This window comes from Trypanosoma equiperdum (genome assembly GCF_001457755.1).
Source record: "Trypanosoma equiperdum strain OVI genome assembly, contig: ctg_1924, whole genome shotgun sequence".
Taxonomy (NCBI): Eukaryota; Euglenozoa; class Kinetoplastea; order Trypanosomatida; family Trypanosomatidae; genus Trypanosoma; species Trypanosoma equiperdum.
Window position 1 is genome coordinate 8,374 of NW_027123976.1, and position 12,481 is coordinate 20,854.

General features: G+C 52.4%; 5 protein-coding genes across 5 annotated transcripts; all 5 read right to left on the bottom strand.

Moving 5' to 3' along the window:
* Nucleotides 1-76: 76 nt before the first annotated feature.
* Nucleotides 77-559, bottom strand: TEOVI_000607500 (uncharacterized protein; the record flags this gene model as incomplete). Its single annotated transcript, XM_067223667.1, has 1 exon — nucleotides 77-559. One exon carries the CDS (start codon nucleotides 557-559, stop codon nucleotides 77-79), a length of 483 nt encoding a protein of 160 aa, XP_067079768.1.
* A 953-nt stretch (nucleotides 560-1,512) lies between these two features.
* On the bottom strand, nucleotides 1,513-2,682 carry TEOVI_000607600 (uncharacterized protein; the record flags this gene model as incomplete). Its single annotated transcript, XM_067223668.1, has 1 exon — nucleotides 1,513-2,682. The coding sequence occupies one exon, from the start codon at nucleotides 2,680-2,682 to the stop codon at nucleotides 1,513-1,515; it is 1,170 nt and encodes a 389-aa protein (XP_067079769.1).
* A 771-nt stretch (nucleotides 2,683-3,453) lies between these two features.
* On the bottom strand, nucleotides 3,454-5,676 carry TEOVI_000607700 (uncharacterized protein; the record flags this gene model as incomplete). Its single annotated transcript, XM_067223669.1, has 1 exon — nucleotides 3,454-5,676. One exon carries the CDS (start codon nucleotides 5,674-5,676, stop codon nucleotides 3,454-3,456), a length of 2,223 nt encoding a protein of 740 aa, XP_067079770.1.
* A 366-nt stretch (nucleotides 5,677-6,042) lies between these two features.
* Nucleotides 6,043-9,024, bottom strand: TEOVI_000607800 (ATPase family associated with various cellular activities (AAA), putative; the record flags this gene model as incomplete). Its single annotated transcript, XM_067223670.1, has 1 exon — nucleotides 6,043-9,024. The coding sequence occupies one exon, from the start codon at nucleotides 9,022-9,024 to the stop codon at nucleotides 6,043-6,045; it is 2,982 nt and encodes a 993-aa protein (XP_067079771.1).
* A 592-nt stretch (nucleotides 9,025-9,616) lies between these two features.
* TEOVI_000607900 (uncharacterized protein) lies at nucleotides 9,617-11,803 on the bottom strand (the record flags this gene model as incomplete). Its single annotated transcript, XM_067223671.1, has 1 exon — nucleotides 9,617-11,803. One exon carries the CDS (start codon nucleotides 11,801-11,803, stop codon nucleotides 9,617-9,619), a length of 2,187 nt encoding a protein of 728 aa, XP_067079772.1.
* Between the last annotated feature and the right edge of the window lie 678 nt (nucleotides 11,804-12,481).

The following is a 12,481-nucleotide window of genomic DNA, read 5'->3' on the forward strand; positions in this document are numbered from 1 at the left end:
TTTTCTTTAAAAAAAGAAAAGAAAAGAAAAGCAAACAAATGAGACGGAATTGTGTCTAAACACACAAATACATGAACTAGGAAAAGAGGGAGAAAAGGAAGGAAAAAAAAAAGAAAACAAATGCGTTACACAGTGCCGGGGCAATAAAGGGTTTAAAGAGGAGAGCAAAAAAAGAAAAAAGAAAAAAATTGATATCAAGAAAGGAAAAGGGAAAGTGTGAAACCCAAAAGCAGGAACTTAAACGCGAACAAAGGAAGGGAAAGAGGAGAAGGAGAAGGAGAAAAGTGGGGGGGAGAAAAATATGGGAAAGGGGGCGAAATAATTGACACGAAAAAAAACAAAAATTGTACTGATTTATTTTTATATTCAGCAGAAATAAAACACGCACATTGGGAAAGAAAAATACATTCATTTCAATGCATGCGTGTCCTGAATCCCGTCGATAGGCGAATGTACGGGAATAATTAAGAAAAATAGAAAAAAAATACAGCAGTGGGTGTTGCACAGCAGCGTTGTTCCAAACAGTCGGTTGGTTGAAAAGCCGTAAACAAACACGCATGCGCGTAAGAGAATCCCAAAATAGATATAAGTGAAGACAGACATATGTTTACGCATATATACATATTTACATATTTATAAACAAACGCATGCGTTCGAGCGGCCTTTCATTGATGGAACCCTGCCTTGCTTGAAATCTGCACCGGGTTTGGTCATATTTTTCTTTTCCTTATTCTCCATTTATTTGCATGTTTACTTTCCCTCCTCCCTTTACTTCCGTTTGTTATTAATGTTAGTCTCTTTTCCCTCGTCGCCGTTCACTGAAGGAATGATCGCTCGTTTTTTTTTCTCTCTTTTTTTTTCTCTCTCTATTCCAAGCTTTCGCACATTCAATACCGCTCGTTTTTAAGGCGGTTTCATGCAGTTTGAAGTAAAACCTCGCACGGTGGGACAGGAAGCGGGAAAAAAGGAATAGCATAAACCTTCCATGCACGTGCACACGCATATATACACACAGAGAGAGAGAGAGAAAGAGAAAGAAACTGCGTGAAAGAAAAACAAGAAGTGTGGAAAAAAAAAACGAGCGATTAAAATATGAAATAATGCACAAAACAACGAATAGAGCCAAAAAGAAAAAAATCAAAAGGAGGTAAAACGAAAAAATGATGGCATGACGGTCCAAAAAGTTCACCCGGGGGCTCACACCTACTTCGCCCTCACGCACGCGCACATGCCACTAGCAGCATCATCATAACCAAATCCATAATAATTAAAAATACAGTGACATCCCGGAACACTTCACTTCTATTCGATTGTACCTTCTACCGAATCCGGTTGTTTGGATCCCTTGTTGTTTTTTTTGTGCACAATTTTCTCCTTTTGCGTTTGATACCCTCCCCTTCCTCCTTTTTCTTTTCGCACAGCACCACTTACCTTCCCAAAAAAAAAAAATGGTTTAGTTATTCTCATCCTCCCGTGTCCCATTGTTATCTTACGCAATGAATGTTCACACACTTAGCGACTAATGTGAACCACATGGTTCCGCGGGTCGACAGCGTTGATTCCACGGCGCCCACAATTCGCTACCGCACCTAATGCTGAAAATGATGCCTGCGTTGGGGTTAAAACACCACTCCTATTGTGTGTGGATTGAGTGCCACATGTCGCTCGCGAGCCCTTACGCCGGCGGCGCCGTCCCTTCAACAAAAGAGATGTATCTCCACATGGCATTATTTTGAGCCTCCTGAAGCGCCAAATGCGGCTGCTATTCAAACCACGCATTGCCTGCCCGCTCAACTCTTCAGCCCCTGCCGCAGCCTTTAAACCCTCACCAGAACTACGAGGGGTGTTAGCCGCGGAAGAGAGGGGTGACAATGTAACGAGCGATAAATCCCCCGGGCGCAGTGTAGACTTTTTCCGGATATGACCACTGGAACCATAAGCAGAGATCAAACTAGTGAAAGACACGTAGCCGGTGCTGGTGCTCGATACACTTACGGAGACGGTATCACCCTCAAGTACATGGACGAGGCAGCGACTCGGTTGCTTCTTCCGTACAGGCAGCCTTAACCGCTCCAATGGCACAGTGGAAGAGCCGTTACGCTCACCGCAGTTCGATGTAGCAGGAGTATCCTCTGTCAGGGCAGGGGTTTCAGCGTTCGTGGACATTCCCCCCTCAGCTTCACAATCACCGGCATCCACATCCTTTTCCTTGTCCCTGGGCCCCAACGCCACCGCAGTTCCGTTGATCTTCGGCTCCTTCGAACGCACCTCTGTGTCATGTCCCCCCTTTCTATCGACAATCTCAGGCCCATTTACTCGTTCCGGAACTTCCCGCCCCCCGCCACCGGGCGCAACCCCCGACGGCACCGTCGTCACCAGTTCCGTCGGGACCTCCGAGTCCCGGTTAAAATGAACGGGAGCTTCAGGTGGTGAAACGGCATTTGCTTCTTTCGCCTCCTCTTCGCGGTGCGGCCCCGGATTGCTATTTGCACTGTCAGCGGCGATTGGCTGCTGCACACAGGGCGGTTCGAGCCCAACGGGGGAAGATTCCTCATGTTCTTGTTCTTTATCTCGTTCAACTAAAAGTTTATTAGGGCCACAGTCCTGTACATCAACCGACTGCGGATGGGATTGGTGCTGGGGTTGTGCCGATGCCCGAACTCGCGAATCGCCACACCCCATTGCTCCTCACTATTGTCTTCTTTTTTACTTATCTCCCACTTTCAAGTACTAAGCTAACACCCTTTTACAGCGGTTTTGCCTGTATAAATATATGTATATATATTGCCTTACTTGTTTCGGCGTTAACAGCTGTTGTGAAATGACACCGCTATCCAATAACGCCGTCAATGGAAGCAAGATTCCGGAGTGGATGGCAGGCTTCGACCGTCCAAGGCAACGGTTTATCCTATGTGTGTATGCCCCTGCACGTCCTTTCCGAGGTATTTATATTTCTTTTATTTATAGATGTTACGAGATTGAATATATAAACCTCACTTCTTGCGGAGGCCGCGAATACTAAAGTCGGGGATGTTGCCAGTGCAATCCCACGGACTTTAAAATATGAAAATAGAGCGGTAATAGGGGCACCAAAGGAAACAAAAAGGAGGGAGTAATGAATTATACATAACAGAGAAGCAGCAGAACACGGGGAAAGAAATACTGCAGTATTGGGAGGCAAGTACCACAAACCTTCACTTCAACGGCGATGAACAGTCGCTGCAAAAATACACAAAAAGGCGGAAAGAATGTATTTTCCCCAGCCCCCAACTACCCAACCGTACTGCCTCACTGGTCACCAAACACCCCACCGGTGGGAGGGACGTATTTTATTTCTATCATATTATCTATGGGTGCATAAGAAAGCAACTCGCACGTGCCATTCCATATAAGCACATGGACATACTCAAAAGCGCAATAAATGTGTACGTAATGCAAAGCCACACTGATGTTCTATGGTGCGTACGTGCTCCGCTGTATGGTGCGCGCCAACGTACCCGCAAGTGCCGCCGACTGCTTTAGCAACGAAACGGCGTCGGGACGCACATCCTCGCACGCGGCCGCGCAGCTGCCCTCGTCTGATTCCTCTCCCTGTGGTGCAGCGCTGCCCTGAGGTTGGTTGTGCTCCACGCTCCACCCTGTTGCGTCCTTAACCGCGGCAGCGAGCCGAATCTTTGTTGCCTTGCAACGCCGCCGTAACTTCTCCACATCTCGCTCAAGGCGAAGAACATCTGCGTCACGTTCGCGTTGGAGCTTGGCGAGGGATGCAAGATGTACCTGTTGCTTCTCCTCGTAGTGCTTTCGTTGTTCCTTCAGTTCTTGTTCCGCCCCCTCCGCACGCAGGCGGACGCTCTCCAGCTCCTCTTCCAATTTGGCGCCAAGGGACAACTTTTGCAATGCATCGTTAAGTCGACCAGCCACAAGACCCAGTTCTGCCTCCGTTTCCCGTACGCGCATTTCGAGGGTCATGCACGAGCCACGTAACGACTCCAATTCCCCAGCCTGTTTCACCTTCTCCTCCACGCACCTTCGTCCAGCAGAGCGCTCAATTAGCAGTTCGCGTTCAAGCCGCTGACACTCCGACGCATGTTGAGCCACCGTCTCTGCCAGCGCTGCGTCACTCTCGCACTTCGCTCGCACCGCTTCTGCTGCCCGCTGCTCCGCTGCTGCCACGTCGGATACGAGCTGGGCTCTCTGGGCCTCAGTTTGCTTCTGAAGTGTCTCAAGAGTCCGCTGCAGGGTCTCACGTCCGTGAGCGTTGTCGTCAAGAGCCCTCTGTAGTTGCATCTGAGCCTGAGACAACTCCGCTGCATGGTTTAACTTCAGCAGTGCAACACAATCCTGGGATTCCTTACGCTCCGCTGCCACTGCTGCAGCCGTGGTGGCAGCGGCCGCCTGCAACTTTCGCTGTGTTTCATCTAATTCGTCACGGCAGTCGCGCAGCTGGGCATCTGTAGCTTCCAGCCTACCGGCAGTATCTTCAGCGAGGGAACGCCAGTGATTCAACTGCAGCCTGAGTCGATCGGCCTCCGCAGACAACATCAAGGAGTGCTGCGCCTCCCGCGCGGCAGAGAGATCCCAGAGTGTCTGCGCAAAGTTTAGACGGGCCTCCAACTCTGTGTATGCCATCGTGGTACGGTTCAACTCCTCCATTAAGCGGAGCTGCTCACGCAGGCATAGCTGGGAGCTGCACGCGGTCGACTGCTCACTCCCCCACTTGCTATGGATGCCAGAGCCCAGGTAATTATTGACGTTGCTGTTGAACCCGTTAGTATTGGAAGTTAGCTCATCGGCCGCTGCAGACCCACTACTTGCAATGCCATTTACACTCTCCATGGATTGCGTCTGGCGCCGCTGTGGTTGTTGGGCTCCCTCCTGATGAGGTGCGCCGCGCTCCGCCATATTTTGAGGCAACGAACTCGACGTAAATGACGGCGTTGGAATCGTTGAGCCTGTCATTGGCGTTGTACCAGACGTGAAAGCTCTCAGTTCAGAACTCCCGCTGCTGGGGACCTGCCCGACAAACTGTTGGTGATGATGGCGACCGTGGATTTGAGACTGCATTTGCTGGTGGGGCGGTCCTCTGCTATTTCCTCTGTGGCCTGCGACTTGTCGCAACTGCTGGTTATCCAAACTAAGTCTCTGCAGCTGAAGGCGGAGAAGTTCCCTCTCTCCTTCCCACCTCGAGTACTCACGACGAGCCTTTTCATGCTCACCTTCAGCCCTTACACAGACCTGGTGCAGACGCCGCGTCTCCTCCGCCTCCAGCAAAAGGGCATTACGGCTATTTCGCACTTCTTCCAGCTCACGACGGAGCGCAGCCGTTTCGTTCTTGTGCTTGGTGGCGAGGTCAGTGCATATTGTACGGAGCTGCAGCACTTCTGCAGGAGAGGCCCAGTCCTTGTAATAATGCGGTTCATGAATTGGCATGCCCTCGTCCACGTACAGCGCTCGCTTCACTCTTTGACAGCGGTTGTTGTCGTCTGTGCTGACAGTGCTAGTCATGTTGTGTGCAACTGATGGAGCCCGGCTGGTTGATTCCCGCTGTGTCTGCCACCCATAATCAAACGAGGCGCCTGTTCCCGCTGTGGTTCCGGTCGATGACGGCGTGTGTGTAAGTTCGGAAGTTGTCACCGATTCGGGGCGGCGGCTGGGCGGCCCGGCCTCAAACTCCATCCGCCTGCGCGTGAAGCTAAACGCACTGACTCTCAGAAAGGAGGGGGTGGGAAAATGAGCCAATAATAGTGGAGAAAGTGTGTTATCACAGAAAAATAATCCGTGGCGCTGACGGTGTTCGTATCAAGGGCGAGGTACAAGAAGAAAAGTAGCCAAATTGAAAAGGCACCCACAGCAAAATGCCGCACACGAAAAATGGGGGGAAAATGTACAAAAGTGAAGGATGGTGAAGGCTGGAGAAAGCAGTGCCGACAAGACACCGCAAATAGGCATGCGAGTCAAAGAACCGACAACGTCCGAGAGAACGGATTCTGGAGCGCTCTACCCACGTTCGGTGGCACGGAAAGACCTAGTGCAGCACCACTTTCAAAAGTCATTCAAGGATGCGGGAATCTTCACCCCATTCGTGCAGCCCTCCTTGTAAATGTACTGCACCGTCAACTTCTTCGCCCGCCCATGTGCCCCTGCATTGCTCAGATCCACGACGTTCTCTCCCTTCGCCTTAGAAAACGCAAGCGGCATCCCCTTAGGTTTCGCTGCAATAGGGCGCCCAAAAAAATCCTTCAAAACAGTCTGGGCAGGCTTCGATGACGATAAGGCGGCAGAAACTGCAGCTTTGGGCCCCTCTGCTTGGGGAGAACACCCACACATTTCTGCGGCATCTTCCTCACGCTTAACCGTCACCCCAGTCCTCGTCCCGTGCATTCCATCCGCTGGCTTGGGCACGCCGCTGAACTTCTCTTCTTCCTTCTTCACCTTAATCTCTCTCCCATCGATTTCATCGTCCCGCTCACGCTTCCGCGACGGCAGCGTTGAATCCCTTTTCACAACGATTTCATCGGTACCTCCAGTGTTATCTTTGCGGGCTCCCCCGTGATTTCTTACTGCGCGCAACGAACTGGTTTGAATAATATGACGATGTATCTCGCCCACCAACAGCTGCTTCACCTCCTCCTTCATATGGAGGACCATAACTGAAGACGACGAGGTGTCCCTCACTGCCGGCCGCTGCCCTGGCATCCGCTCCTGCTGTGCTTCACTCAGCGAGGCGCAGCAGATGCGATGAATTGGGGGATCCAACTCCCAATGCTCCTCCTCTTCAGCGACATGATCCGGTTCGTCACTCCCCCTCCTGTGGTTACCAGGTCGCCCTCTTGTGGTTCGTACATATGTGAACCCATATAACGCGTGGCGCGCCACGGCAGCTCGTAGAAGCTGCTGATCTTTTGGAGTTAGGCCTACACCTGAAGCGACAGTGTGGGACGGAATATGGAGCGAAACATCACACAAGCACCGTAGCAATGACGGTACAACCTCCGTGATAGCTGTGGTAGAGTACAGGTGTGACGCCACCTCTAAAGAACGACAGTTGTCTCTGACCATACGAGTAATATGAAAAGATTCATCACGACGGCGAGCTGCCGTCGCGGCCGCGCGAGGAAAGCCGCTTGCGGTAATGGAAGAACCGCGTCCCATGGCGCTGCAGCAACTAAAGCACGACGTGGCAGTTGCGGACTTCCCGTACTGTTCGGCGAACGGCAGCAAGGGGGTGTGACGATATCCCGTGGTTGTGAGGCAATCCTGAAACGAGAAGGCATCCGACACAGCACACGTGTTCTGAAAGGAATAGTCCGTGTACGAACGCCGCAAGTAAAACTCATGAAGACCATCAAGAAGCCCGTTTGTATCATCACACCACTGAAGCACACGTGAAACATATGTGTAGCCGGGGTCGACCCTAAAACCCGTGGCCACGTACCCCTCCTCCGCCACATCCATGTCAACCTGCAGTTGTTGGGTCTGCTGATAGCTGCTCAGTGGTAAGGGATTTGCACACCCAGCCATAACAACAGCGTCGTAGTTCATAGCGAATTCCTTGCGTAGGAGTTGCACGTATTTGCTGCGGTCCTGACGCTCAAGTACAACCCGCCACATGTCCCACAGATTTAACTTCATGTCTTTTCCCTGCATCTCCCGCAGTAAGTCCTGTTGCCGCTTATGCTGTTGCTGCGGAGTTTCCCCTGTATCTGACACAACACACCGATAGGCGAACTGCAGTGTGTTCAGGCAACAACGTACGTCCCCATTACTTGCACGAACCAATTCTGCTAGGACCGCATCAGCCACTTTAATGTTCTCATGCTCCGCAATTTCACCCAGTCGCTGCAACAGCCGTTGGGGACGGATGGGAGGAACATGAAATACTAAGCGACATTGCTGACGTAGCAGTCGCAATGATGGGACGTAGTAATCGTTACAGAGGCACAGGACGGGACAATGAATATCCTGCTTCAAAAGAAATGAGGCGAAGTTGGCTGCAATGCCATCCATCTCGTCGATAATCAAACACTTCGGCAGCATTAACATATCCACAAGTGAGGTGGCAGATCCCCCGTTTCCCCCGTTGCTAGTGGGAACAGCTGGACGTTGTACACGGCGTCTTGAACGCCCCGGTGATACAGCAAGTTGAATGGCACTCTCAATGCCGGACGCTGTGCGATCGACACTCGCGTTGATTTCTATTGGCTCATACCCACAATGCAAAGCGAGCACATGCGCCAGCGTCGTCTTGCCGACGCCCGGTGGGCCAACAAGAACCGCTATGCGGTCATCGGGCCGTGTTGAGGGGGAAGAAGACAGACCATCCGCACCTGGCGAAGCTCCGTTCCGAAACGTGTACTCGTCCCAACTTTTCATCCACTGCAAAAGCTTCAAATTAGTGGTGTCGTCACTGAGAAGGTCGCGGAACCGCTTGGGGGTATACTTAATGACCCACAGCGAGTCCTCTTCACTCAACGGTCCTCTGCGCTGCTCACCTTCCTGTTGTCGTGGTTGGACCGCACCGCAATCTTTGACAGCGGCGGCCTCCACATCCTCATTGAATATTTGCCGATGCAAGGTAGCAACATTCACAAAGCCAAGCCCACTACCGGCAACACGTTTTTGCAACCCCAGCGCGTTAGCCCGCATTCCCTCTGCCTCGATGGCCTCTTCCTCTTGCTCTCGCCGCCGCTGTTCCTTGCTAGCTTCATCATCGGGGTTGGAAAATCCTGAAATTTCCTGCAACCCCGACGCAGTGAGCCAGCGCAACTCACCATTGTCACCACGCATCATAAAGTTCACACGCGTGCACGAAGGAAGAAGACAGACACCTTTGGACATCAGAATAGCAGACTCAGGTTTTGGCGGGTCAGGAAGCTCTGGCGCCGCATCGTGGGCATACGGAACGCCATGAAGTAGACTCTCGTCTATGCTCTCAAATTCATCCTCTATGTCGTAATCGTTGTTGTGACTATTTGTGTCCCTTTTAGGGACATCGTTATGTTCCGCGCAATCTATGTCCATCATGGGAGGGCCAACCTTCCCTCCTCACGACCAAGTATACCTAGATTTCTATGTGAAATACTGAGGCTATGCTGACGTCTTCCTCAGTCTCAAGGCTTCTTTTCTTAGCCGTTTTTGCTTTGGGAGTGGGAGTGGGAGTGGAAGTGGGGAAAATGATGACAATAAACGAGGCACCAATCTAATGACCCACTAGCACAAGTATCGCAACCCCCTCCCCCAAGTAAGGGTTAGCGACTCAGCTGCAAGGAACCTCTTTGAAAGGAAGGACGAACCAAACGATGGAAACTTCCAGAACGCAAAAATTACAGGGATGCAAGTTTTTAAGCCAGTAATGTAATATTGCTTCACGGTAACAAAATCAAGGCTAGCAGTGAAAGAGGGAAAAGCGGCAGCAACAAGCTGCATTGGCCAGAGTTGCAACAGCACAGGGCAACAAAATAGTCTTTTGCACAGACCTCATCTGGTCAACTTTATCGTTGAGCCGTTACGCAAGCGTATGCGCGCGAATTTCATTGTGTGCTCCTTTTGTCCTCCCTTGTTGACTACTTCCACTCCAAAACAGCGTGATGACCGACGAGTTTTGCCCCCACGTTACTCACAACCCCGGACATGCCACATTAAGCTTTTCGCTCAAATCTTTCAGAGCAGAGTGAACATCAACACGCAGTCCACTGAGCTTTGACCGTAGCTCCTTCAGCTGCATCTGCTGTTGTTGTATGGCACTGCTAATGCGCCCATCAAGCTGGTCGCAGCGGCTCTCCACAATGGTGTCAATCATCGACTGGTGGGCCGACATGAGCCGCCGCACGTGTTCTGCAAGCGGTTGCACAGCCTCTAAGTTGACGCGCTGAAGGCATCTCTCCTCGTAAGCGTCGGTAACACGTTGAATGCGTCGCATAAGAACATCCAACAGATGCTTCTGTGAAGCGGTCCCTGTATCACCGGCGGCCTCTGCGGAGCTTGTCTGTGCAGGCGGAGGGTGCAACGGAAAGGAAGAACTGCTTTGATGTTGTTGTGGTTGGTTATCCTGAGGTTGTGGGGCGCTTGCTGCTGCCTCCGTCCCGGCTGGCGTCTCAAACTCTTCCACAAAAACACTAGTGCGAAACTCATGCGACTTGAGGTGGGTAGACTCGGCAGCTGCAAGCGTGAGGCGCAGCTTCTCCTCTACCGCCGTACAGCGCTGGTGATATTCACGCTTCATTGCCCTCATCTCCCGCTGCTGCGACTTCTGCCGCTCAACGAGCTCCGACACGCACACAGGAAAGCCGAATTCGTTTAAAACAGCTCGAACGACAGAGTGGACATGTTGCTTCAGCGCGACTTCATGCCTGTCGGGCGTGCAACCACCCAGAGTGGCAGTGCCGACTGAGGCTACGGTGTTGTCACCGCACTTTTCATCGACGGGAGAAGCGTTGGCTAGCGGACTGCAAAGGGTAGACCGGTGACGTTTCCCCGAAGCTTCGCCGCATTTAGCACCACCGACCCACGTGGTGCGTGGCTGCTGCCGCACTACTCTATGTACCGTGTCAACGATATATTGCTGGAGCTCGGCTACAACCTCATTATACACTACGGGTGAACTTGCTTCACCTGAGCTGCCACCGTCACGCGCCCACGTGGGTTGTTGCCGCGCGAGATCATCCAACATTGATTGCTGTCGTTTCTGCTGTCGCTGAAGGTCATCCACCCGTGCGTGAAGAGCATGCAAGTCCTCCCGAACAGCCCCGCATAAGTCTGCGAAACCGGAACGAAGTACCTCGATATGCTTCAAGATGCTACCGCTGTTATCATTGTCGCTGGCGCTGCTGCTGACACTGGGGTTGTCCCCCACGCCGGCCTTCCCATCACCAGCGGGCTTCACTGAACACGGTGTCGAATCGACGACGTTGGTGAACTTTGCCGGCGTCGCGACGGCAGCACTGCAGAAATTACTTTGAGAGAACAAAGTGAGTCGCGAGCGGTCCCTTCCTGATGATGGCGGGTTTTCATAACTACTGCTACTGCTGTTGTCATCGCCTTTGCGCGCCAACCGCACATCAGTGCTCGGAGCAACCGCCAATGCAACGCTGGTACTCTGCAATGGGGCCGACTCGCACTTCAGAAAAGCTACGCGAGGGCATCCGTCGTCTGGAAAATTTTCGCCACACTTAGAGTTCCCAGTGCGGTTACCATCATCGGAAACAAAAGCAGAGGCGCCACACTTCTCTCTACGAACTGCCTCGCGGAGCTGTTCCAACATGCCCTTCAGGTCCTCACTCAACACCGTTGATTGAGAGCGCATGGTTTCCACATCAAGTTCCCGCCGCACTTTCGGCTGCCGCTCCTTCGCGGCATACCCTTGGTGCGCTGCAGCCCCCTGCCTCCGTAGCAACTGATCACGACGGGGAAGTGGCTCCGCAACGCGTTCGGTTTGATTCCGTCGCGGACCAGAACTGGGCTCACTCTTGGAAGGGCTACAATGAGGGGTGCTCGCTTTGCGAAGCAGCGAACAGACCGTACCACGATCCACTCCGATGGCTGGTGAGACGTTCCGCGACACTGATTGTGTTTGAAAATGGCGATCCAAAAATCCTCGGGACTGGCGGTTCTCTCTACTCCTTCCCCCTACCCAAGCTTTGCCGTCGCTATTCCTGCTTGAGTGTCTGCTCGTTACCGCGGACCAGCGAATTTCCGCCGCTGCAGGTGACGGACGGCGGTTGGTCGCGCCACCCGTGGCGTTCCCCTCGTCACCATGATGGTGTGGTACGTCCAATCTACGGCAAATATCACAGTAGGAGCTCATCACCAAAAAGGGAAAGGGTGGAAGTCGCGCGGTAAGCGTACTTCAACCTCTCCCCTTCCCTCCTTCCACCCTATGGGCCTTAGATTTTTTCGTGTGTGTGGCTTTACTTTCGTCTGTGGAGAGAGGATCTATGCGGCTGCAACTCCCCCTTCAAAGGAGGGTGGGAAACAGGAGCAGAAAAACCCACCCGCACGCACGCACGCACAACTGTCGTTGTCCCCTGGCTGCGGACTACCGCTGGGCTCCTGCGGTAGTCCAGCAACAGTGAAAAAGTGGGGAGACATATGTATGCTAGCAAAGTGAAATACCAGTTTGAGGAACGACGGCCAGACACAATAATGATGGTAACTGAGAAGGACAAAGACATAGGATATGGGCACAGCACGAGCTGCTGTTCCGAACATACAACGGCGCAAAGCGATGGCCCCCACAGCGAGGTTTACTCTTATAGGCCTCTTCCCCTCCTCGGCTCAGAGAGTCAGCGTATTACCACATACAGAGTTACACCGAGTGAAATGGGTGAAACCTGAATTACACATTAGGCAATCACAGCATCACCAATCATCCCCAACTCCGGGCACCGCGAGCGCCGACAGCCACGCAAGTGGAAGTTACAGCGATCTCGAATGGCATACATACACACTACCTCAGTCAGCCTCATTGCAACCCCCCCCCCCC